The sequence below is a fragment of the Mustela putorius genome, unplaced genomic scaffold (assembly GCF_011764305.1).
Source record: "Mustela putorius furo isolate JIRA1106 unplaced genomic scaffold, ASM1176430v1.1 tig00000788_pilon_pilon_pilon, whole genome shotgun sequence".
Lineage (NCBI taxonomy): Eukaryota > Metazoa > Chordata > Mammalia > Carnivora > Mustelidae > Mustela > Mustela putorius.
The window spans coordinates 6,929,843-6,957,121 of record NW_025421481.1 but is presented as its reverse complement, the minus strand read 5'-3'; the positions used below and the strand labels follow the sequence as shown (position 1 = coordinate 6,957,121).

The 27,279-nt window shown below is 38.2% G+C and overlaps 1 protein-coding gene and 1 pseudogene across 4 annotated transcripts in view; one reads left to right on the top strand and one right to left on the bottom strand.

Moving 5' to 3' along the window:
* The window catches only part of APAF1 (apoptotic peptidase activating factor 1), a 90,288-nt gene that overhangs the window by 37,987 nt on the left and 25,022 nt on the right, over window positions 1–27,279 (top strand). For all 4 annotated transcript variants that reach the window (XM_004742935.3, XM_004742933.3, XM_004742932.3 and 1 more), the window contains exons 14-20: window positions 1,338–1,464; window positions 2,420–2,545; window positions 5,681–5,812; window positions 9,284–9,409; window positions 19,443–19,604; window positions 23,732–23,860; window positions 26,274–26,399. In XM_004742935.3, the coding sequence (XP_004742992.1) occupies window positions 1,338–1,464; window positions 2,420–2,545; window positions 5,681–5,812; window positions 9,284–9,409; window positions 19,443–19,604; window positions 23,732–23,860; window positions 26,274–26,399 (928 nt within the window). The remainder of the gene's footprint in view (window positions 1–1,337; window positions 1,465–2,419; window positions 2,546–5,680; window positions 5,813–9,283; window positions 9,410–19,442; window positions 19,605–23,731; window positions 23,861–26,273; window positions 26,400–27,279) is intronic.
* On the bottom strand, window positions 19,633–23,546 carry LOC106004864 (annotated as a pseudogene).

Below are 27,279 nucleotides of genomic sequence, written 5' to 3'. Positions count from 1 at the left end.
CTTTTTAATGCCTATTATATAAGATGTGCGCACGTTATTCATTTTACCTTCAAACCTTAGAAGGTAAATATTATTTGGTCTATTTTACAAATGAGAAAATTGAGGCACGGAGTTGCTGAGATTTGACTAAGCTCGTATAGCTTGTTGAATAGAATTTAATTCTTGGGTCTGTCTAGCTTTATTTTCCATGCACCTTCTATATGCCACGTTTCTCTTATAGCTAGAAATAATGAACATGAATGGTTGTCTTTTCACATATATAATTTATCTGAATTAAACTGTAGGTTGATATTCGCAGTATTTATTAGTCCTGGGCCCTTTCTCCAAATAGGTTGCTGTAGGTGATTTCCCTAATTCATTGAAGCTAGGATAAATCTGTCTGTATTCTGGAATACTTGCTCACTTTTTATCATAGCATTTGTTTCACTTCATGGTGATTTTTCTGTTACTAGTCCATACATGCTGTAGTTTAGTATAGTTTGGAGGTTAAAATGAACAGACTTTGGCTCTAGGATGCTTGGGCTTGAAACCCAGCTCCGCTTTTTAAAAAAATATTTATTTGACAGAGAGCGAGCACAGTGGGGCAGCAGCAGGCAGAGGAGGGAGAAGCAAACTCTCCACAGAGTAGGGAGCCCAATGTGGGGCTTGATCCTAGGACCCTAGGCTTGTGACCTGAGCTGAAGGCAGACACTTAATGACTGAGCCACCCAGAAGCTCCCGCCTCTGCTTTATTGGTTGTATATAACCAGGGAAAGTTATTCAGCTTCTCTCACATGATAGTGCTCTTTCATAGCACTGAGAAGATTAAATGAGTCCATGTGTATATAAGAGAATCTCAAGCAGGCTCCATGGCCAGTGGGGCCCTATGCTGGCCTCAATCTCACAACCCTGAGATCATGACCTGAGCTGAAATTAAGAGTCAGGTTGTTTAACTGACGGAGCCAGCCAGGTGTCCTGGCTTCTTTCCCTTTAAAAACAATGGAGATTTTTTTGAGGGTATCCTTACATAATATTTTCTCTGCACATGTTATCATTAATATATCCAAGGAAAATAGAAAGCAACATGTATTTGATTAGTTAGATTTCTCCCAGCTCAGTGATATTTGTAGCACCTGACAGGTTGCTTTATATAGGGTAGCATCTCTCTTAAAAAAGCCACTTTCATAATACTTTTTTCCTTCAGGAGATCTGTGCTGTCATTTACATCGTGGTAACTTAATTTTAAGAATTTTGTATTTTTGGCAACACAACAATGTTTAAAGACAGTTTATAACTGAAAAAGAAATTACTTTTACTCTTACTTATTAGGTTCCTGTTCATTTTTTCCTTGTATGTAGAAACAAAAAAAACATCAAGAATCTTTCCCGCTTAGTTGTCCGCCCCCATACAGATGCTGTTTACCATGCTTGCTTTTCTGAGGATGGTCAAAGAATAGCTTCTTGTGGAGTTGATAAAACCTTACAGGTAAAACATATCTCTTGAGAAAAATTGAAAGAGGCATGTACCTAATACTGTGCATATTAGAATATATTTAAATCCTAAAATTGAAGAAAAATTCTCTATTAGAGAAATCCAAATCTCCTGAACATTTTATGAAAGCCTTTTTCTGGAAATTTAAAAGATATGGTTGTGTGTTTTCATAGTTTTAAAGTTGCCGAGTTACATAAAAGTACCTTTTACCCTAGCAATCAGTTACTGTCATCCAAGTGCCCTCTAAAAGTAATGAGGAAATACAAATTGTTAAAAGACATAAAGACTCTCTAGCACAGTGAACAGGGCTCTGATTAAAAAACAGTGATTAAGTAAAATACCTATTTTATCACAGGTTCAGACACAGATTTCTGATAAAATAGGTATCAGACTATATTATTTCCTAAGGTGCTTTGAAGGAATTTAAGTTCTTGTTTGTTTTTGGAATATGTGAATGAGTGCTTTTCTTTAAATTTTGAAGGGAACAGAATCAGTTAGTTAAAACTTTGATATTTAGATTAGGTTTGGTCTTTGTAAGATTGTGACTATAAACCTTATTTTTGTATATGTGCCTTATTACTAATTTTTTTAATTTTGGCTTTTGAGACCCAGAAAGAAAACAGATTGAAGGAAAGGTTGTCTGTTTGATTAAGAATTTGCCAACCTTAAAGAAAAAGAAGAGAAAAGAAAAAAAGAATTTTCCAAACTAGCCTCAAGAACTGAAGCTGTACTCTGCTGGCTCTTTTTATTGATATTACAAACATTTAATAAGAGATAGTTCTCTATGTTAAGGCATATACATTCTGATATATATTCTGCTTTTTGGAGTGGTTTTTGCTAAGGTTCATTAATACTGCAAAATAATATGGATTAAGATCTTTTAAAGAAAGATTTTTATCAAATGGTGGCCATTAGTTTATGGTAAAAGGATTTTATGTTGCTTGCGCAGGTGTTCAAAGCTGAAACAGGAGAGAAACTGCTAGAAATCAAGGCTCATGAGGATGAAGTGCTTTGTTGTGCATTCTCTACAGATGACAGGTTTATAGCAACCTGCTCAGTGGATAAAAAAGTCAAGGTAGGGAAATATTTTTCTCTTGAGTAATTACCATAGAATTCATTTTCTTTTTCCATGGTAGAGGGATTAGTCTAAGTAGGGGTAAAGGACTCTTGCCTGTTGATCTACTGACTTGAGGCATACCAGGTTTTAGCTACTGCAAATTACTAGTGTCTATTTTTAAGCACCAGCAAAAATGTATAGGTTTCTCAGCCAGAGATATTTACCATATAGGTGGGAGAAACAATTATAAATGAATGAATATGCCTACTGTTTATTATTCATAAGTCTATGGGTGCATATCAGTTAGAATCTTTGAGGGCATTGTGATTGGAAGTGTTGCTGCACAGACTTACTGTCTGAGATTGGATTCCTGTTGTAAAATACATACTTTGTGAAGTGCAACCTAGATTTTTTTTGAGGTGGAGTGGGGAGGGTGGGGTGGGGGAGGGGCAGAGGGAAAGAGAGAATCTTAAGCAGGCTTCACACCGTGTGGATCCTGATGCTGGGTTCAGCTCACAATCCTGAGCTGAAATCAAGAGTCAGATGCCGGGGCGCTTGAGTGGCTCAGTGGGTTAAAGCCTCTGCCTTCGGCTGGGGTCATGATCTCGGGGTCCTGGGATCAAGCCCCGCATCAGGCTCTCTGCTCAGCAGGGAGCCTGCTTCCCTTCCTCTCTCTCTGCCTGCCTCTCTGCCTACTTGTAATCTCTCTCTGTCAAATAAATAAATAAAATCTTAAAAAAAAAAAAAAAAAGAGATGCCTAACCAACTGAGCCACTCAGGCACCCCAAGCACTTCACTTCAGGTTTTTTAAAAAAAATTTTATTTATTTTTTATTTTTGAGAGAGCCTGTGCACACATGAGAGTGGGGAAGGAGGGGGAAGGGAGACAGAGAATCCCAAGCAGGCTTCACGCCTAGTGTGGAGCCTAACTTGGGCATCAGTCTCATAACCCTGAGATCATAACCTGAACTGAAATCAAGAGTCAGATTCCCAACTGACTGACCCACTCAAGTGCCCCTTGCTTCAGGCTTTTTAAAAAGAGGTGGATCCTGGGGCACCTGGGTGGCTCAGTCGTTAAGTTTCTGCTTTTGGCTGAGGTCATGATCCCAGGGTCCAGGGATCGAGCCCCGCATCGGGCTCCGTGCTCTGAGGGAAGCCTGCTTCTCCCTCTCCCACTCCCCCTGCTGTGTTCCCTCTCTTAATGTCTCTCTCTCAAATTAATAAAATATTTTTTTAAAAAAAGGTGATCCTGACTTTGTGGGAGTACTGAAAATAAATAGGTAGATAGATAAATAAAGAGGAGAGGGAGAGGGAAAGAAAGGGAGAAAGAAAGAGAGGTAGAAAGAAAGAGGGAGGGAGAAAGGAAGGAAGGGCGGACTGTTGAAACTGGCTGGATGGGGTGGGGCTTGGACCTGGGAGCAAGAAAATTGGCTTGGAAGTTTTCCTGGGGTCTACACCCACTTGGAGTGTCCAGACAAATTAGGACCTTGGAAAAATCTTTTTTTTTTTTTTTTTTTTTTTTTTTTAAGATTTTATTTATTTATTTGACAGAAAGAGAGCACAAGTAGGCAGAGTGGCAGTCAGAGGGAGAGGGAGAAGCAGGCTGTCTGCTGAGCAGGGAGCCTGATGCGGTGCTCAATCCCAGGACCCTGGGATCATGACTTGAGCCGAAGGCAGCCTCCTAACCCAACTGAGCTACCCAGTTGCCTCCCAAAATTACTTCTTGATAGACTGGACTCTCTAGGTGGCTTTACAACCAACTAGTTAGTTAACTCCATAGCCACTACTAAGTCACACTTGGGAGTTGGCCAGTCTTGATACTTCCAAAGTCAGAGCTATGTGGCATAAAAGGAGATAACACTGAGTTTCTGTTTTCTGAGTGGTCAAAGTAAAAAACTAGAGGCACAAATATCTGTTAAAGAACTTAAACTTTTTGGACCTCTTGTGAGTACTTCAATAAGACAAAAAACATGGGGCACCTGGCTGGCTCAGGTGGTAGAGCATTTGGCCCTTCTTCTTGGTGTCATGAGTTCAAGCCCCATAATGGGTGTAGAAGTTATTAAAAATCTAAAAAAAAGGGGGGGGGTGCGCCTGGGTGGCTCAGTGGGTTAAAGCCTCTGCCTTTGGCTCAGGTTATGATCCCAGGGTCCTGGGATCGAGCCCCGCATCGGGCTCTCTGCTCAGCGGGGAGCCTGCTTCCTCCACTCTCTCTCTGCCTCCTCTCTGCCTACTTGTAATCTCTGCCTGTCAAATAAATAAATAAATAATCTTAAAAAAAAATTAAAAAAAAAAAGAAAATGCTATGGGAGGGACATTAATACCTCTAAAAAGTTCAGAGCCCAGTGAAGACTAGGTAATTTATTTCTTCCAGAACATACTGCTTTATTGTCTTACGTAGTGACTAGAATGATGATTACTTCTGCTTGGGAATTTAACACTGTGTGAGGCTTTATATTACACCCTTTGTTTTATTACATTATCAATTTCTCACTACAACTTGCAGAGTAAGAGTAAATTGATCTCATTTTGCAGATAAGAAAATAGAGATGAAGTCATCTGCCCAAGCTCACATTAACAGATAACTAATAGAGCCAGGGTTCAAACCTAGGTTTCCCTCAGAATCTAAAGCCTTAATTTTTTTCATTGACCCATCTTCCTTTACTTTTTATTGATACCTCGAAATCAGCAGCAGACTTAGCTTGTCCTTTATTTCATTTGGTACCTTGAATTGTGTAGGACAGGTGTAAGTATCCGCCTTTTATCGAAGAGGGAAGTGACGGACACACAATTTATAAATTGTAGAGCCAGGTCTTCGACTTAATCCTTCTGATCTAAAGTCTGTTATTCCACCTTGTATAGTACTTCTCTATCTACTGTCGTTCATGTGACCACGTGCAGTCCTGCCCTTGAAGAATATAATTTTTTACGGGATTCTAATTATCCTATAGAAAGACATATGTGTAGACTTGCAAGTAATTAAAAAAAAAAAAACATCCTGGAAAAATACGGGCATATTTTAGAGAAGGGGAGTATTCATTAGCCTCATGTCCAACTGGGGAGACGGCCACAAAACAGCTCACATTTGTTTGCTCTTCTGTTCTTCCTTTGAAAGTTAAGGGGGAGTTGTAAATTTTATGTTCTCTTTTCTCTTTAGATATGGAATTCTATGACGGGGGAACTAGTACGTATCTACGATGAGCACTCAGAGCAAGTCAACTGCTGCCATTTTGCCAACAACAGTCAGTACCTTCTGTTAGCCACCGCATCAAGTGACTGCTTCCTTAAAGTAAGTATGGATAAGGAGAACTATGTAAACAAATTTGATAGGTTTATCAGAACATTTTTTTCGATTTTCTCTTTTATTAGTCAGGGCTCTTTTGGTTGTAGTGATAGGAACTTTCATACTTGCTTAAGCCAAAAAGAAAAAGAAATTAATGGTTCATGAAAAGTCTACAGGGGGCATGGCTTTAGGCATAATTGATTCCAGATGCTCAAATTACAGTCTTGGAGTCTAATCCCCTCTCCATCTTTAGACTCTGTTTCTCTCTTTGTTGGTTCAGGCACGTTCTTTCTGTGTGGCAGGAAATACGGCCGTTCTCAGTTACTGGCTTTCATGGGTCTTACAGCTTATAGTCACAGAGGAAGAGAAACGTACTCTTTCCTGGGTCCCATAGATTTAATTTTAAAGAAGACTAAGACTAAGCCAAGACCTGGTTTGGCTTATATTCTCATTGTTAAGTAATGCTTGTGGGCCAGTAGGATGGAATTCTTGAATTGGTTAAAGATTACAAGTTTAGCCATGTAAAAAATGGGACAAATGAGGTGACGTGAGCTCTACTTGAATTGTAAGTGGGGCTTGATTCAGAAGTTCTGTTATTAGGAGAAAGGAAAAAAAACTAAAACCAAAAATATTTCATATATGTTTGACAATGTTTTATAGTTACAAATTATAAAAAATTTTATCTTTTTTTCTCTGAAGTGGAATATTAAAGATAGCTAGATTAAATTTTCTGGGGTTCCAGAAAGATTCACTAACTTTAAATTGTTTTGGTTTGGTTTTTGCCCTTTTTTAATGTTGCACTATCTTTGCAAAGGGACATTATATTTTTGGGAGGGTTGGGCAAACCATTTCAGTTTGAAAAACTTCATAGACTCTGTGTTTGACATTTACATACATCATTTTAAAAAATTTTAGAAAATACTGAAAATTGTCCCGGTTTTCCCCTTCATTCAATTTAGGAAGCGGAAACTTTTTTTTTTTTCCTCCCATCAAAAGAAAACTTACGTAGAAGCTCAGTGTATAAGAGATAAAGCCCATTGCCATGGTTGAAGTGGGGGTGCGGTTTTGCATTTTTAGTTTTTTAAAGACTTTATTTATACACTGGAGAGAGAAATGTGTGGCTTTGTGCACATGAGCAGGGGGTGGGGGTGGACAGAGAGAGGGAGAAGCAGACTCAGTCACTGAGCGAGGAGCCTGATGCGGGGTTCTGTCCCAGGACCCTGAGAACGTGACCTGAGTAGATGTCAGACACTTAGCTGACTAAGCCACCCAGGCGCCCCTGAGCTTGCTTTTCTTTTTCTTTTGGTTTTTAAGATTTTATTTACTCATTTGAGAGAGAGACAATGTGAGAGAGCTTGAGAAGTGAGAAGGTCAGAGGGAGAAGCAGACTCCTTGTGGAGCTGGGAGCCTGATGTAGGTCTTGATCCCAGGACTCTGGGATCATGACCTGAGCTGAAGGCAGTTGCTTAACCAACTGAGCAACCCAGGCACCCTGAGGTTGCTTTTCTACTCTCTTGTACCCTCTCTTATTTCCCCCGAGTGGCCCCTTTCAGACATGTTTCTGGAATGCCTAGGGGCCTGCATAGCACAATTTGAAAACTCTGGATTGGATTAAAATAACAGACCAATGTAATCTTATAATCATAGCTCATTTTTACTCAGATATGCTTTACCTTATTGAATAAATCCGCCTCTAAAAAGCTACAGCTTCTATATTATTTCTGATTAATTTTTGGTGTTTCTTTTTTTTATTTTTAAATGTAAGCACTTTTTTTAATTTTAAAGATTTTATTTATTTATTTGACAGACAGAGATCATAAGTGGGCAGAGAGACAGGAAGAGACAGAGAGGAGGAAGCAGGCTCCCCCCACTGCTGAGCAGAGAGCCTGATGTGGTGCTCGATCCCAGGACTCTGGGATCATGACCTGAGCCGAAGGCAGAGGCTTAACTCACTGAGCCACCCAGGTGCCCCTTGGTGTTTCTTTTGAATATTTTGTAGGGTAAAGAAGTTTATTTTTCCTCATTTTAATTATAGACAAAAAGCTCTAGGATGTGAGAACAAAGAGAGATCTATGCATTCTAAAAAAATTTTAATTAAGTACAAGTTTTACTTTAAGATCTGCTATACCACACCTGTATTACCATGTGGACAATTAGAATTCACTTCTTGTGACTCTTGAACTGAGAGAAGGCAATGAAAATATGGAAATCTGAAGCTACCCCTGTGTGACTTGCCTGAAAAATAGGATTTATCTAGCACTAGGATAAAGAAGTCTAGGATGGAGATGGATATGAAGAATAGGACTTATCTCACTGGTCATTTCTAAAGGGATTTTGTCAGTATTAATTTTGGGGTTGGATGATTTCTTCTTCCGTGTTTAATATAGTTAGTATAAATCCCCTGAGAGGACTATAGCTCTTTTTATTTATATTTTACTCACTTTTCAAACACATGCAAAAGGAGAGAGTATAATAATAAACCCTTGTGGTATCCATTGTCTAGCTCTTACTATTATTAATTTTTTGCCAATCTTATTTTATTCTTCCCCTCCTTTTTTTTTTTTTTGGCTGTAACAGGTTACAACAGATCGCAGTTATCATGACATTGCACCCAAAATACTTCAGTGTGGATATCTGAGGTCTTAAACTAGTACCATACCATTATCACACCTAACATAATAAGTAATAGTTTTGTGATCTCACTGGTCCATGTTCACTTTCCCCCATTGTCCTTTTTTTTTTTTTTAAAGATTTTATTTATTTATTTGGCAGAGAGAGATCACAAGTAGGCAGAGAGGCAGGCAGAGAGAGAGGGGGAAGCAGACTCCCAGCTGAGCAAAGAGCCTGATGTGGGGCTCGATCCCAGGATCCTGAGATCATGACCTGGGGTGAAGGCAGAGACTTAATCCACTGAGCCACCCAGGTGCCCCCCACATTGTCCTTTTTTTAAAGTTTATTTAGTTTTAGTTAACTTGCTTTTCAAGCCTCTTCAATTTCCTGTCGAATGTATTTATATCTATCTTTGTTATCTTTGTACTTTTCAAGTCATTTTTTAGAACATTAATGGATTTTAGCCTAGTAAGTAGACTCAAGATTTGCATTTGAAAATCTTAAAAAGACCATTTGGGTAACCTAGCATCAAAAAAAATTTTGAGAGCGTTTTATTTTACATATTACTTATTAGAGAGCTGAATAAAATAATAATCCAACTACTTTGTTAAAATGAGCAGTAATTATTTAGTTACTTAGTTCTCAGACTAAAAGCCTAGGTAAGCTTTTGGTCCCTTTGTAGATTTAGGTGCTGATCTAAGGGCTGACCCATTACTTGGTAATCACAAGTTGACTTTATTACTATGAATTGAACATTTTTCTGATTGAAAAAGCTTAAATGGGAGGGAAGGGTGAATGTTATGAGATTTCTAGCTTTACCTTATTCAGTACTAGTTTTTTAGTTATCTTTTTATCTGTATCAAATAGCTCTGGGATTTGAATCAAAAAGAATGCCGAAATACCATGTTTGGCCACACAAATTCAGTCAATCACTGCAGATTTTCACCAGATGATAAGCTTTTGGCTAGTTGTTCAGCTGACGGAACATTAAAGGTACGCTTTTGTTTTTTATTAAAATCGGTTGTAGTTTTGTGGTTTTATCATTTGATTATAGAAATAGGTTTCTCTTTTTCTCATTTCTACAGGAAGAGCTTTTTTCCCCCCAACTTCTAGGAGCACATTTAATATAACTGTAATTGTTTGTTATAATGATTGTTTACAAATGGTTTACTGCCTTATGCTTTAATGTAAATATATTTTGAATTCTTAATTTTTAAGCATGTCTTTATAACTTCATAAAATTTTGAGATCTGTGGGGTCAAATTTGTTAAAGGCCCTACTTTTATTTATTCTTTATTCTGCCATTTATTTTATATTCTCCTGTTCTCAAGAAGTCCTGTGCAGGTAAAAGGCAGAACTAGGGAAAAATTATCTTCAGCCTCTTGAAATTTTTAGTCTAAGATAACTAAATTCTTTAAATTCTCTAAGATCCTAATACCACTTTTTGTATTATTCCTGTCTCTACCATCATTCTAGTCTCCTCTACATTGATATTCCTTTCTTTGTTTTTAATTCTAATCTATCTTTGACCTCGTCTTTCAGTCTACCTTTTCCCCTCCCATTCTGTAGTATTACTGTGGTTCATTCTGTCATCTCCTTATGTTTGATACAGCTTTCTAAGATGTGTTCCTTGTCTCTCTTAATCTTGGTACAGATTAAGAATAACTTTCTGGGACGCCTGGGTGGCTCAGTGGGTTAAAGCCTCTGCCTTCGGCTCAGGTCATGATCTCAGGATCCTGGGATCGAGTCCCGCATCGGGCTCTCTGCTCAGCAGGGAGCCTGCTTCCCTCTCTCTCTCTGCCTGCCTCTCCATCTACTTGTGATTTCTCTCTGTCAGATAAATAAATAAAATCTTTAAAAAAAAATTTAAAAAAAAAAAAAAAAAAGAATAACTTTCTACCTCTATTTTCATCTTGCCACTTTCAGCTGGGACACAAAAGTGCTACATTATAAATTGTGATAAACCCAGGCTCATCAGGCACTTTACCTTCCATCATTCTGCTACCTCTGTTCCTGTCCGGTTTGTTTCTTCTAGTCCCCTTAACACTAATTGTTCTGGGCGAGATAATTATGTAGCTTATGTGAGCTACTGTTCCTATATATATTTCATTAGTCTTTATTAGGATTTTGGCCTCCAGTTCGCTGGCCTATATTTTTTAATGCCCTTCAAATCTTTATGCAAAGCCTTCTTCAGAAAGTGTTCTCTTCTCATTTCTGTCTGTCTGGTTCTGAGTACATCCATCCTTCTATCTATCTATCTATATATATATATATATATATATATATGTGTGTGTGTGTGTGTGTGTGTGTGTGTGTGTGTGTGTGTGTCTTCTTGTTTCCACTTGTAAATGTGTTGTGCTGTTCAGTTCTTTCATTTTCATGTATCTTCTTTTCTTTGATGAGACTGAATATAGATTTATGATCTGTAGAGACATCATAGCTTCTTGTATTCTCAAGTTCATACTACAGAATTATACTCAAAACATGCACGCAATAAAATTTCTTGACATATATTTTTTCCAGGGAAATACTTAAACTCTCCCGGGCACTATTTTGTTTGTTAGAATCACTAGAGAAGAGATTTGTTAATGTTATCAGTAACTCCTCAGTTACAGGAAGGTGAAATCTGTTGGTGCAGATCCTCTGGTTGAATCTTTGATTTCTTTTTGCTCACTGAAGATAACTCGGTTTTGTACAAATTACTTCAGGGCATTGAGGAACCCTTTCTGGGTAGAATTCTACCTTAAGGAATTTTCTAGCTGTTTGTAGATGTTGGAAGCATTCTTAGGTAGAATATTCAGGTAAATAGATTCTAAATACTAAATACCTGTCCCTTCCTTTAGGACAATCTATATCTGAAGAGGCTTTTCAGAATACCCTTGGATGGGTTAAGACAACTCTTTTCTGAGAGAATCTTTCAGTTATATAAGGCTATTATTTCTTGTTTTCTATTAAGTGAATGACTTCAGAAGAAGACATTTCATATCTCAAGTCAGGTTTTTCCATCATATCACTGTTGCTAATTCCAGGTTCTGGGAAGATTCCATTTTCCTTAGCATTATTCCATTATTGTTAAGTTGCTTAACATTAAAGACATTTGTGAAACCAGACTATCCGTTTCATAAATTTAAGGTGTGTAGCTGAACTGGCCTTCTTTGCTGCCAAGTTATGCTCTGTTCATTCCTCATTGATTGTTGCTGTATTCATCATAGTTCCAATTCCAGACTTTTGCTGTTGTTCTTAAGCCCCCAGCCTTGTCACTGCATCCCTTTCACTCTCTGGAGATTACCTTACTTCATACCTACCTATTCAGAAGGTTGACACCGCCCATTAAGAGTTCTCTTTCAGGGGGCCTGGGTGGCTCAGTTGGTTAGGCCTCTGTGTTTGGGTCAGGTCATGATCCTGGTGTTATGGGATCGAGTCCTGTGTCAGACTCCCTGCTCCACAGGGAGTCTGCTTCTCCCTCTGCCCCTTCTCCCACTCATTCTCACAATCCCTCTCTCTCTGTCTCTCAAATAAATATTAAAAAAAAAAAGAGTTCTCCTCCTTAAATCTCCTCAAAAATGGTCATAAAAATCCCAGCTCCCTTCCTTTTTTCTCATATCAGTTCCCAGAAAGTTCTCTGCTTAGGCCTGCTGATCCTTTTTTTCTTCTCCCCTGCATGCTTTGCTTCACTATTTTTTCTTTATGTTTCTTTAGCTTTTCTTCTCTTTGGATTCCTTTCCCTCAGCCAACACATGTTCTTGGACCTTTCCAAAACCAAAAAGTGAAAAACCTTTGATTCTCCATGGATTATGTTTTCCTCCGAAATTGTCATTCTATTTTCCCTTTTATTGTTAGACTTCATAAGCTACCTGTACTAGCCTTCATTTCCTGACTATTCACTCCATATTTCAAACTTGTTAAGCCTAGTATCTTTCTTGTATTCCCTCGAAGCATATAAAATCTAGTTTTATTTTCAGTCTCCATTGTTTTTGTTGTAAAGGTTGATGCTCTCTGGATTAGTGTGAAATCTTAAATTTTTCTTTAGCCAAGACTTACTCTTTTTGTTGTAGTACCAGTATTCAGCACTTCTTCCCCCATCACCCACCTATATTTCCTTTCTGAAACTCTAACCTGATATCAGTGTTTTCTACTTTTTCCTTTTTTCTCTCTAACCCCTTCTTAATCTTTTTATATATAAAAGAATAGCTGTTTATATATATCTATATATATCTATTATATATAAATATATAAATATAAAAATGGCTATTCCTTTTTTCTGTCTAACCCCTTCTTAATCTTTTTTTATATAAAATAATAGCTGTTAATGTATATAATATAAAAATAGCTGTTCCTCAAGTACCTCTTAAGTACCTCACTTAAATACCAGCTTCGTTACCTTTCTCCCATCTCAGTTCATTAGTCCCATGGCTTGAACTCTCATCTCTTCTGTGAAGTTCATCTCTTCTGTGAGTGACTTTCAGCTGTGTTACTTCCAGCCCTCATTTCTCTTGTGTGCTTGGGTCCTGCATCTCTAACCTCCTACTGGTTGTTGTCACTTAGATAATATATTGTGCCTCAGACTTACAGTGCTCCACACTGAGCTGTATTTTCTTCCAAAGCTTGACCCCCTTTATGGTTCCTATATGTTTTATGATTTTGATTAGATCAGTGTCCAGGGTTTACATCATTGTAACTGGTCATGGTTGAGTACAAGTTTTTTTCCTTTCTCATACTAGCTGCTTGTTTTCCTTGGGATTAAATGTGTTGTACATTAACACTGTAATTTTGTTTTTTAACACATTATACTTATTTTTTTAAAGTGCTCATCACTAACTCATCTTTAAACTATCCCTTGTCTAAATTGCTTCTTAAGTTATTCACACTTATCAGATGTTTGATATATTTTCTTTTCTTGGAAATAACTTTCTTGGGGTGTTCTGTTGTTCTGTTCTGTTTGATGAAACTACTTCCATTGTCCAGTTGGAGAGCTTCCTTTATTATCCTGGTGATTCTTTTGCTTTTCTCTCTCTTTTTTTTTAAATTAATTTATTTATTTTCAGCATAGCAGTATTCATTATTTTTTCACCACACCCAGTGTTCCATGCAATCCGTGCCCTTTATAATACCCACCACCTGGTACCCCAACCTCCCACCGCCCCCCGCTACTTCAATCCCCTCAGATTGTTTTTCAGAGTCCATAGTCTCTCATGATTCACCTTCCCTTCCAATTTCCCCCAACTCCCTTCTCCTCTCTAACTCTCCATGTCCTCCATGTTATTTGTTATGCTCCACAAATAAGTGAAACCATATGATAATGGACTCTCTCTGCTTGACTTATTTCACTCAGCATAATCTCTTCGAGTCCCGTCCATGTTGCTACAAAAGTTGGGTATTCATCCTTTCTGATGGAGGCATAATACTCCACAGTGTATATGGACCACATTTTCCTTATCCATTCGTCCGTTGAAGGGCATTTTGGTTCTTTCCATAGTTTGGTGACCGTGGCCATTGCTGCTATAAACATTGGGATACAGATGGCCCTTCTTTTCATGACATCTGTATCTTTGGGGTAAATACCCAGGAGTGCAATTGCAGGGTCATAGGGAAGTTCTATTTTTAATTTCTTGAGGAATCTTCACACTGTTCTCCAAAGAGGCTGCACCAACTTGCATTCCCACCAAGAGTGGAAGAGGGTTCCCCTTTCTCCACATCCCCTCCAACACATGTTGTTTCCTGTCTTGTTAATTTTGGCCATTCTAACTGGTGTAAGGTGATATCTCAATGTGGTTTTAATTTGAATCTCCCTGAGGGCTAGTGATGATGAACATTTTTTCAAGTGTCTGATTCTTTTGCTTTTCTCTTGACTTAAAACTCTGTTTCTTAGATTTTTTGTCATCTTTCTTGGTTTTTTCTCCCATTGGTGGAGAATCTTCTCTAGCTTCCTAAGAAAGAATCTTTGGGAGGTAGATTTTTGAGACCTTATCTGTCTAACTTGATATTTAATTGGTATTTTTGATCGCATATAGATTTCTGGGTTGTAAATAATTTTTCCTAGGAATTTTGGGGACATTGTGCCCTTGTCGTCTGTCTTCTAAAGTTCCTCTTGAAAAGTTTGAAGCCATTCTGATTCTTATGTGATCTGTTTTCTGTCGGAAACTTTTAAGATCTTCTTATCCCCAGTATTTTTTCTTTTTAAAAATTTTGTGATAATATGCCTTGGTGTGGTGTGGGTTCATTTATTGTGGTTGGCACTTGGTGTCTGCTTGCTTGCTTGCCTGCCTACCTTCTTTCCTTCTTTCTCTTTTTCTTTCTTAAAGATTTTATTTATTTATTTGAGGCAGAGTGAGTGAGAGGGAGAGAGAATCTGAAGGCGACTCTGCACTGAGCACAGAGCCCAACTTGGGGATTGATCCCACAACTGCAAGATCATGACCTGAGCCCAGACCTAGAGTGAAACATTGAACTGACTGAGCCACCTAGGTGCCCCTTTGTGGCTTCTTTCAATTTGAAAATTCAAATACTTCAGCTCTGTAGGCTTCCTTTAATTTTTTGATTTATTCTTCTTTACTTTTTCTTTCTTCCTCTACCTTTGTTTTTTCTCTCCTTCTCTTTTTACCCTCCTTTCTGGAAGATTTCTTTAGCCTTATTTTCTAGCTTTACTTTCTTATCCTTCTGTTGGATTTTTAATTTCTGTTTTCATGTTTTTAAGTACACATTCTTATGATCAGTTTTTCTCATTTTTTTTAACTTTTGTTTCATGGATGTTTCATTTTTTCCTACTTTTCTTTCATGTTTTTTGGATGCAGTTTCTTTTATCTTTTTGTGAATGTTAATAGTTTGTTTTAGGGATGCCTGGGTGGCTCAGTCATTAAGCGTATGCCTTTGGCTCAGGTCGTGATCCCGGGGTTCCTGGGATTGAGCCCTGCGATGGGCTCCCTGCTCGGAGGGAGGCCTGCTTCTCCTGCTCCCATTCCCCTTTCTTGTGTTCCCTCTTTTGCTGTCAGTCTCTCTCAAATAAATAAAAAAATCTTTTAAAAAAATAGTTTGTTTTAAAAAATTTGTATTCATGTATAGTTGCTGTTTCCTCTGTTGGTTTTGGTTTCTGTCTGCATTTTAGAGATCCAGCTTAGCTATCTGATCTTGGATATACCTACAGATGGTTTCTGACTTATAATGGTTTGACTTAGGCTTTTTCAGCTTTGTGCTGTTGCAAAAGTGATGCACATTCAGTAGAAACTGTATTCAAATTTTGAATTTTAATCTTTCCCCTGGATATTGAAATACAGCGTGACTCTCACTTGTGATGCTGGGCCGTGGCAGCAAGCTATAGCTCCCAGTCAGCCATGCAGACAAGAGGGTGAACAACCAATACACATGCAGCCTGTCCTGTTATCTATAGTACCATTTTGGTTTTTTGCTTTTTGTACAGTATTTAACAAATTACATAGATATTCAACACTATTATAAAATAGGCTTTGTTAGATCTTGCCAAGCTGTGGGCTAATGTCAGTGTTCTGTGCACATTTAAGGTAGGCAAGGCTGAGCTATGATGTTCAATAGGCTATGTTATTAAATGCATTTGCAACTTATGATGGGTTTATTGGGATGTAATCCAATGGTAAGTTGAGGAAGATCTGTATATTTATTAGATATGTATCCTGCTCATATTTAAGAGTGCAGCACCAAAAAGCTGATAGGGAATTGTGAGCTTGCTAATTGTGAGTTTCCTCTGTAGGATTATCCCTGCCATTTTTGATGGTAAACTCTTAATGTCAGACTCCTTAGATCTTTTGTCTTGATCTTGTTGGATATTCAGAGAAAAATCTTCAGTTTCCTACCCTGTAGGATACAAGTCTGGTTGGCAAGAAGATGTTTAGGTAGAGATTTCAACATTTGGGATATAGACTTTCTCTTAATTTCCCTATTTTTAGAATGGTGACCCTGCCCTCAACTGTGCCGGGTGTAGAAAAACCCTCTACTCTTCAGCTAGAGTCGGGATATAGCAACCTGGATTGCATAGTTGGGAAGGGGATTTCAAGGGATTTATAGTGATTCTCCATCCTTAACAGAGGGTATCTGGTACACTTCCTTAGCCTTTTAGGAGTTTTATGGTACGGATTGGGCTGCTTCTTGGGTTTCCCCATGGTGGAATCAGGATGCAGTTTTTAGGAGTCCCCTTATTGCTTGTTTTAGACTGCTTTTTTTAGACTTTACAGTTTTGTTGTTGTTATCTCTTCCTCCTTTCTCCTTTGCCTTGTGAATTACTCCTAAAGAACTAATACTAAAGAGAAAAATTCTCTTTACTATTGCTTTTACATGGATTTTGGGAGGTGTGAAGATGAATTTGTGTATTCTATCTGTATCTTGGACCTGAACACTATTTCCTTCAGTAACACAATTATTTCTACTCACCTGTGCTTGAAACATGAGAAGAATCTGTCTTTTCACTTAAAATGTATTTTTTGATTATTATTGAATACTTATTATGTGTCAGACACAAGCATATTTGGGTTTTAAATACTAAAACAAAACAAAACACCAAACAATGAATTCCTGGCCTGAAGTTGTTCAGAATCCAGTTGGAGAGAGAGGTAAGGGAATAGATAAGCTGTGGAAATGGTGAAAGGGTGCTCTGAGAACAGGTGAGGGCCATGTCTAGGATGTGTCCAGGCACCTGACACTGCACTCAAACTATAGCCTATTCTCTCTTTTCATTGTCTTTGCTTTCCCCTTTTGTACTTTAGCTTATGCTGACCGTTTAACCTAGAATCTAGGCCATAGAGTGTTCCTTTTGGACACCTTCAGGGTGTCCACTTCTGCAAAAACTGTTCTCTCAAGCCCACAGCTTGGATCTAACATTCCCACTGTGCTATATCTTTTCCTCTCAAATGATACATTTGATGTACCTTATTAGAGTCACTTATGGGCTTGTCTTACCTCCTTTATAGACTTTTAAACTCTTTGAGAGAGCTGTCTGTACCTAATTTATTTTTATAATCTCAAAGCGACTAGCATAGTCGTTATTGTGTTCAAGATGATAGAACTTTGCTGTGTTCTTTCAGATCAAATTAAGACTTCTCCGAACTCAAAACAACAAAAAAAATAATATTAAAATTCTTCAGAGACAGGACTTTGACTTCATGTGTGAGTATCAAAAAGTGGTTGTAGAGCACAGAGAACTAGCAGCAGGGGAGAGACATTATTGCACTCTTGGTGAGAACTGCTGTGTTTATGGCAGCTTTCCCACTGTGCTATTAAGCCAGCATCGTTAGCTGGTTCATGCTGTTACAGTGACAGGTAGTAAGCAGAGGTCCTGCAAAATGATATTGGATAACAGCATTTCAAGGTCAAAGTCTTCTAAAGCTTTTGCCTTCTGAGAGGATGAAGAACTGTAAAATTATTTCCTGCCCCAAATGGCTCTGTAATCTTCTAAGCATTTTGCAGGGTATCATGTTGATCAGCATGTGATTTTCAGGCCTTGTTGACAAACCATTTCAAAATGTGAGTTTTATTTAAAAATTGCCATTTAGGGCACCTGGGTGGTTCAGTGGGTTAAAGCCTCTGCCTTCAGCTCGGGTCATGATCTCGGGTCCTCAGATTGAGTCCCGCATCGGGCTCTCTGCTCAGCAGAAAGCCTGCTTCTCTCTCTCTCTGCCTGCCTCTTTGCATACTTAGTGATCTCTTTCTCTGTCAAATAAATAAATAAAATCTTTAAAAAAATAAAAATTGCCATTTAAACATATAAGGGCCAGGGTGCACGTGGGCCTTGATGATAATATAGTGCCTTACTCAAAATCAAATGCTGTTATTTACTTGGTTCCTTGATATGTGGGCTTTCATCACTCATTGGATAGGAGCTGAAGTCAGTTCCAGATGCACATTGTAGTTTAGGTGGATTTAATGAAATTGGGTTGTGTTAGTTTTTTTATTTCTTTCTTAAATCTAGGCAATGGTTTCTTTTTTATATTAAGAGGGAAACAGTTTGATTTATCATATATCCTAGTTGATGTGACTGAAGCTTCTGACATATGTAGGGTTTTTTTTTTTTCTCTCTTTAAGTATTAAGAAGGGCTATTTTAGTATCTGATGTCTCTTGCTCCATCCAATTTCGTTGCAAGGGGAAAGATTTTGGTATTGGCTATATTCCTTAGTGTATATAATGCATCTTTAAACTTGAAAGAAATTTAGAAATGTGCTTGGTCAGACAAATCTGGTTTTACCTTGGAGCTGTACTTTGGAAGCTGAGTTAAAGCCCAAGAAATGGGTTTTTTTTTCCCTCCCTTTTTTTTTACCCCCCTCTCCATCCTTGTTCTTGGCCAACTGTTGGTCTGGGTACGGCAGCCATTATCACTCTATGAAGCTCGGATGCTGCCCAAGGCCTAGGGGAGTGAAGATGAGCCTTCTTGAAGGCCTTTTTCTTTTGTGCTATTCAGGCAGCTCTGCTAGTGGGGGAGGTTTAGAGTCTTTTGTATCCCATTCTTCAGGATCCAATTGTTTTAGAGCTCTGTCTGGCACCACCAAACACACAAGGTGTCTTGCTTCCTTTCACATATTCTTTGTTTTCTATTTTCAGAGGCTTCCTTAGATCCCTGGATGTTCTGCTATGTTTGTAATTCGGTTTAGGCTGGGCCCTGTGTGGTGTCCAGGCTGTGCGTGCAGTCGGTGGGCGCTTCACGCCTGGCTCAGCAGAGGGCAGCAGTGGCAAATTGTGAGCCTCCTCTCACCTTTCTTCTAGTCTCATCCGTCCTGTCAACACCTAATCTTTAGCCTCCTCCACACCATGCAAGGAGTTTTTAACATTTTATTTAATTTTACATTCTGCATTTTGCGTTTCAGGCCGTGGTTCTAGTTTTGTTTGTTTGTTTCTTCTTAGGAAGGTGCTGAATGACGCTGGAGTACTTAATTTTTAAAGTCATGCATAAGTGAAAACAATTCAGTAGAAAAAGTGAATATTTGCATTTAATCCAGGTGAAATTCTAGAGGTATGATTTGAGATTAAAACAAACTTAAACTTTTTAAAAAATTTTTTTGCAATCTGAAGCTTTGGGATGTGAAATCAGCAAACGAGAGGAAAAGCATTGATGTGAAGCAGTTCTTCCTAAATTCAGAGGAGCCTCAAGAGGATATGGAAGTGATAGTGAAATGTTGTTCATGGTCTGCTGATGGTGCTAGGATAATGGTGGCAGCAAAAAATAAAATCTTTGTAAGTATCAGTATTTTAATAAGCCAATTTAGCCTGATTTAAAGAAAATGAAAGTGTCAACTGATTTTTGCATTGTACACTGTTTATTGATATAATCAAAGTATAGCTGTATGATATGGGGTTGGCTCCCTAATTTCATAATTCTCAGAACTGTGTTCCAGGAGGTGGTCAATAGGCTTTGTGAGGAAAGATCTCCATGGTCACATAGGTTTGGGAAATGTTATGTGTTGCTTTCCCCCATTAGAGTTCTCAGTGTATATCAACATACTTAAGGCCTCCAGAAATTCTGTAATACAGAAATAATTTATGTTGGCTAGTCCATTGTTTCTCAAATTTATTGAAAATATGGAATAGTTTCTGCTTTTTTTTTGTTTGTTTACAATTTTGAATACATTGGTTTAGGTGATTTTCAAAGTGTTTTCTTACCCCTGAAATTCATTAGGATTTGCTGACTGTGATAGAAATATTTGTCAGTAACTGAATAATATTTAAGAGTTCTGTGATATAAATGAGGGCAATATGTAAAAATAGTGAATGACAAGAAAATGCTCTTCTTTTTTAAAAAATCTAATAATAGCTTACATTTGTTATATTCGGAGTGCTCTCACATATTATTTCTTTTAATATAACTATCAAAGGGACACAGCAGATTTCAGTAGCCCTCTGCTAATAATGAGGCAGCCGAGGTTCAGAGCAGCCAAAAAATTTGTCCCATGTTATACCATGGATTTGGAAAGGTAGGTATTCTGATTTATGACCCAGTGACATTCCATTGAAATAGTTTAAAAGACTTGAATAAGAGATATTACAGTTTTATTTTCACCTTTATTGAGGTACAGTTGACAAATAAAATTGTAGGATATTTAAAGTATACAACATGATGAATTAATATTTGTATGCTTTGTGAAAGGCTTCCCCCCACATGGAATTAAATAACACATCTGTTACCTCACATGCTTACCTTTTTTTTTTTTTTGGTGAAAACATTTAATTTCTACTTTCTTAATTTCACTTATACAATACAGTTTTATCAACTATAGTCACCATGTTATACGTTAGATCCTCATACCTCATTCATCTTCTCACTGAAAGTTCGTATCCTTTTATCAACCTCTTCCTATTCTCCAGACCCCAAATAGTACAACTTTATTTATTTTTTTACTGTGAGTGTTTTATTTAATCAATTTTGTTTACCACTGAAACTCTGGGAACTCAAAGTTAGCATCCTTGCCGGTGGGCTTTTTTTTTTCTTTTTTTCTTTTTTTAAGATTTTATTTGTCAGAGAGAGAGAGGGAGAGCGAGTGAGCACAGGCAGACAGAATGGCAGGCAGAGGCAGAGGGAGAAGCAGGCTCCCTGCCGAGCAAGGAGCCTGATGTGGGACTCCATCCCAGGACGCAGGGATCATGACCTGATCCGAAGGCAGCTGCTCAACCAGCTGAGCCACCCAGGCGTCCCTTGCCGGTGAGCTTCTTATGGACACAAGAGAAGATTCATCCTTATGCTGCACATTGTTCTGCTGTGCTTCACCCTTCAAATGAAGCTTTATGGGCCAGCTGCCATCTAGTTTCACACGGATTCTCTTGCCCACAATTTTGCCTGGGAAAACTGAGTCCACCGGGATTGTGTCATGCAATGACTGTCAAAGTGTGGCTCCTGGGGTACTTTTACTTACCTTTTGTATGGCTTTTTCAAGTTGGCTTAGGTAGAATTCTCCTCTGAGCAGTAAAGACAATGAGCTTCCCACTCAGCTTTTTCTCCAGTTCATGAACTAGCCAGACTTGGATTTCCTGGAAAAATTTCATTTAAGAAATGGGAACAAAGGGATAATAGTTCTCTGACCACCACCTACTTCAGTTTCCTTGGTTGCTATTATATTCAGCTCCCATAGCTGGGCTTTGAGGTCCGAGTTCATCTCCAGCTCAAGGTGAGCCTGGTCGATGTCAGACTCAAACTCATCTGGCTTTTTGCCATTAGGCTTCACTGTCTTTGCACTTGAACTGAACTTTGCCTTCTTCTTTGCACAGACCTAGGAAGAGGCCTAAGTCTCTTGAGAGCTCCTCAAATCCCCCGAGATTGTATGTGTGTGTGTGTGTGTGTATAATTTTTTTTCAAGTAGGCTCCATGTCTAGTGTGGAGCGTGGTGCCCAGTGGGTGGCTTGAACTCACGACCCTGAGATCACGACCCAAACTGAAATCAAGTCATCTGCTTAACCTATTGGGCCACCCAATAGTACAATTTTTTTTTTAAGATTTTATTTATTTATTTGACAGTAGATGGAGAGGCAGGCAGAGAGAAGAGAGAGAGAGGGAAGCAGGCTCCCTGCTGAGCAGAGAGACCGATGTGGGACTCGATCCCAGGACCCTGAGATCATGACCTGAGCCGAAGACAGTGGCTTAACCCACTGAGCCGCCCAGGCGCCCCCTCACCATAGTACAATTTTAAAGGTTGCATTATGCCATATAGTTATATAAAAATTACTGAGGAGCCATTTATATTGTTATTGATCTAGTTGTTGTGACCCTTTGATCTTGGGTGCTTTTGAGTTTCTACCTTTATAAAGCACAAAATTAAAAGTATCTCCTTTTGTCTTAAGTTTGTTAAAATTTGTAGGATCAGAAAAGGAATCATTGCATTTATAAGACATGAATATTAAAATTTTTTTTAAAGATTTTATTTATTTTGACAGAGATACAGCAGGAGAGGGAACACAAGCTAGGGGAGTAGGAGAGGGAGAAGCAGGTTTCCCACTGAGCAGGGAGCCCGACACAGGGCTCGATCCCAGAGATCCTGGGATCATGACCTGAGCCAAAGGCAGACACTTAACGACTGAGCCATCCAGGTGCCCCTAAAATTTTTTTGTTATAAACTATATATATGTGTGTGTGTGTGTGTATATATATATATATATATATATATATATATATATATATATATTTTAAGATTTTATTTATTTATTTGACAGAGATCACAAGTAGGCAGAGAGACAGGCAGAGAGAGAGAGAGGGTAGCAGGCTCCCTGCCGAGCATAGAGCCCGATATGGGGCTCGATCCCAGAATTCTGGGATCATGACCTGAGCCGAAGGCAGAGGCTTTAACCCACTGAGCCACCCAGGTGCCCCTGTAAAATATATCTTAAATTTGCCATTTTAACTTTTTTTCCCAAGATTTTATTTATTTATTTGTCAGAGAGAGAGCACAAGTAGGGGGAACAGCATGCAGACCAGGCAGAGGGAGAAGCAGGCTTCCTGCTGAGCAAGGAGCTTGTGGGACTCTGTCTCAGGACCCCAGGATCATGACGTGAGCTGAAGGCACACGCTTGATGACTGAGCCTCCCAGGTGCCCCTCCACCACTAATTTTAAAGAATGACCTGTCCTGGGAAGCATTTTAAGTATAGTTTGCTGTCTTTTGTTCTTGGCTCCTGATGCTGTGCTTAATCTGTGCATGTTTGAAGGGCTGTGCATTCACAAAACATATTCATGGCTCCCATTGGAAGGTTTTGTTTTTTTTCCTCTGGACAATGCCCTGGTCTTAAATCACAATACTATATATTGGTATAAATGTTTTTATCATTTGGCAGAAGCTTCAGAAGAATATATTCAACGCTTAAAAATCTTTCAAAAGTTGAAATGAAGCTTGCATTATTCAAAAATAGCTTTTTTGGTTCAAAAATGGGAAAATGATCATAATGGAGTAATTTGATAGCTCTGAAGAGAAATAGAAATAGTTGAGCTAATTTCATTGTAGCAAGCCTCTGCTCTATATTATTTTGATCATCTTCATTTATGAATATCCATTTTCCTCTTTTGAATAAACAAGCATTCAGGAGAGCTGCTCTGTATGTTAATTTGGCTAGTCCATTCATTTATTCACAAAGGTTTTATTTCTCCCCAGACCAGCTTGAGAGATCATCCATGATAATTTTTTCTTTATAGGAAACATGTTTCAAGATGAGCAGTATTTTAAAAGTATGTGTATATTGATTTATATCTTATTTATGACTTTTAATAGGTGTGCCAGTTTTTAGTAATTGTGTTTTTTCAGGACTTAAAAATTTAGATTCATTTTGAGTATAGCTTATTTTTAAAAGTGTTTTATTTTCATAGATACCTATTTTATGTTGACAGCTTTTTGACATTCATACCAACGGCTTATTGGCAGAAATCCATACAGGCCATCACAGCACCATCCAGTACTGTGATTTCTCCCCACAAAATCATTTGGCAGTAGTGGCTTTGTCCCAGTGCTGTGTGGAGGTGAGTAGTGAAGTTGGGTTTCCAGAGGTACTCTGGAAATACTATTTATTATTTGATAATATTACAGGGAGTGACAGTATCATTCACCAAGCATTTCTTAAATGGCTAGCATGTGCCAAGGTCTTTGGAAACAGTAGAATGAACATGGGTTCATTCTAGGCAGAAACATGGCATCTATTAAATAATATGAAAGAAAGGATCTTCTATAAAAAAAAGATGAGAGATGAGTCCAGTTCAGATTCTTTAGATCATTGAGAAGAATAAGACAAAAGTTCATTTTCGAATTGGTTAACCTAGAATGTTCATTGGTGAGCACTAATGAGTAAAATGACTTATAAATTGCCTGTTCGTATTTATAATTTTATACTTAAGTGATAGATTTTTGTATTCAGAGTCTATATCTAACTGGGCCTGGAGGAATTTCACCCAATAAAAGGCTATGTTTTTTTCAAAAAGGAGTGAATTCTTGATTTTTTCCCCCAAAAGATGGAGTTAGTTTTTCCCAGCTCTATTACTACTTATTCCTTATATGGGAGAGGACCGGTCTTCGGTCAAGGGTATACGAGTAGCTGCGCTCCCCTGCTAGAACCTCCAAACAAGCTCCTTATATGGGTCTTACCGTCAGGTAATTTCAAGTTTCTTGTGATGACAGTGCAAGAAGGTGGGTATGGGCCTTTATCCAGAAAATAGAGAAATCCACTTGGTTCACAGGCTCTTCTCAAAGGAAGCTTGACTACTGCAAGTACTTCCTTAGTGTTCCGTGCTTATTTCAGCAATTTTTAGTGAGTTTGACAACCTTGTTCCTCACTGCAAAGCTGTTGGGGGAGAGTTTCTGAGCTGTAGTTCATCAGCATGGAGATACAGAAAAGATGAGAGCGAGTGGGTGTGCTCTGTAATCTCTACTTAATTCTAAGTACAGAAGCAAGTACAGTGCAACTAACACGAGCTTCCCTGCCAAGAATCTACCCATTGGAAGCATGGGCAATGAGTGTGAATAAGCTCCAGCCCTGTTTGAAATGATGAGAAGAAATAGGGTGCTGTGGGCAGTGTTCTCTTAAGTGGAGTCCTTGTCTTGAAAGATTCAGATGTGGTAGATCTTGTACCTTACTTGTAGATCCTCAAGGTAGTTGTGATTGGAAATTTCCTTTTTCTGGGTTTTTGTCAGGATTTTAAGGAAGAGTGGAGGAGCAACTCTTCTTTCAGCCTTTTCTGTCACTTCTAAAATCCCTACCCTCTACTATTAGAAAGCTCCAGGAAATATGTCTTTTTTCTTAAAATAGGAACGTGCTTTTGGGGGCTCTGAGAAATGATGGGGAAGAACAAGAAGGAAGAAGGGAAGAATTTTCAAGGGAGATTTTTTTAGTTAAGGAGCCACTTTCCTTTCTGGCCTTTAGCTCTGTATGTCCACAGGAGCTAGGACTCTACTGATAAGGCAAAGAAAATTTCATACAATTAATTTATAAGCACAGAACTCACTGATTGAAAACCACTGGGCATGTGATGAAGTACTTATTTTTTCATGCTTGTTCTGAAATCATAAAGTAGGTCTGTCATTCAGAGTTTAATGAGAGGAACTCAGGCACATATGGTACTTCATTAGGCTGGAATATATTTGAGTAATTTACAGCAGAACTCAGGACAAAATGCAGCCAGGGTGGCAGACATTGACAATTCATAATAAGCATGAATAACAGAAATGTGCACATGTACAATTAGCATATTCATTTATTGTAAGGTTTTGCCATTAGTTGAAACGAGGATTAGATGACAGTGGAAAACAGTCTGTTTTTTTGATTAAAAAAAATGTTTGCATTATTTCAAATCAGAGCTTTTTAAAAAAAATTTATTTTTATTTTTATTTTTTAAGGTTTTATTTATTTTTCAGAGAGAGAGAAAGAGAGAGACAAGAGACAGCACAAGGAGGGGGAGTGGTAGGCAGAGGGAGAAGCAGGCTCTCTGCTGAGCAGGGAGCCTGATGCGGGACTCGATCCCAGGACCCTGGGATCATGACTTGAGACCAAGGAAGATGCTTAACCGGCTGAGCCACCCAGATGCCCCTGTATAGACTCTTCCGTGGAAATTTATATGTTCTTTGCTTATTTTCTGTAAATAATATATCCCAGTGACTAGTCATCATCTGGGTATTTTTACAGTTATATAATATTCCATTATGTAGTTCATCCAGTCAGTTCCCTATTGATGGTCAGTTGGGTTGTTTGCAGTTTTTTTGCATTAAAAATAAGATGCAGTGAATAATCTTTTGTACAAGTCATTCTGTGTTTTTGCTAGTTTGTTTTTTGCCTGTATTCTTAGAAGTGAAATTACTGGTTTACTTTTGCTTTTTTTTCAATATTCTTGAAATGTTTGAAATGCTTTTGAATGTTACTTCCTATATGCTATGTTTATTCTGTAGTTGTGGAATATGGACTCATGTTTAAAAGTGGCTGATTGCAGAGGACATTTAAGTTGGGTTCATTGTGTGATGTTTTCTCCTGACGGATCATCATTTTTGACATCTTCTGATGACCAGACAATCAGGGTGAGAAATACTGAGATTTTCATTTTTGACATTTGTTGATGTTTACATCTAAGAAACTAAGAAATTGATGAGCAGTATTGGGGGAATTAAAACAAGAAACTACTAGATTAATATTTATCCTTGAAAAGTGCTGTTATATGGACCATAACAGTCTCATTCATCCCAAACATCCCATTCATTGAGTATTACCATGAGCCAGGTGCTAGAGAAGTCCAATGATTAAACTATATTTTGGTTAATTTAAATATATTACGAGATAATATATTGACTTAATTTTTTACTCTTTTTTTCCACTTTAAATTTCCATATCTAATTACTTGCCAATTCTTTTTTTTTTTTTTTTTTTTTTTTTTTTTTTTTTTTTTTAAAGATTCTATTTATTTATCAGAGAGAGAGAGGGGGAGAGAGCAAGCACAGGCAGACAGAATGGCAAGCAGAGGCAGAGGGAGAAGCAGGCTCCCTGCTGAGCAAGGAGCCTGATGTGGGACTCGATCCCAGGGCGCTGGGATCATGACCTGAGCTGAAGGCAGCTGCTTAACCAACTGAGCCACCCAGGCGTCCCTTACTTGCCAATTCTAATGGATTCTGCCTTCCCATTTTCCTTTCTTTTTTTTTAACCCATCAATAATTATTCTATTTTTAAAAATTAACATATAATGTATTATTTGCTTCATGGGTATAGGTCTGTGAATCATCAGTCTTACACGATTCATAGCACTCACCATAGTGCATATCCTCCCTAATGTCCGTAATCTAGCCACCCTATCTCTCCCCACCCCCAAACCCCAGCACCATTCACCTTTCCATTTTCTTTCATTTATTTCTACTTTTTTTTCTTTTTTTAATGAGGAAGAGAGAGAGAGAGAGAGATGGGAGACAA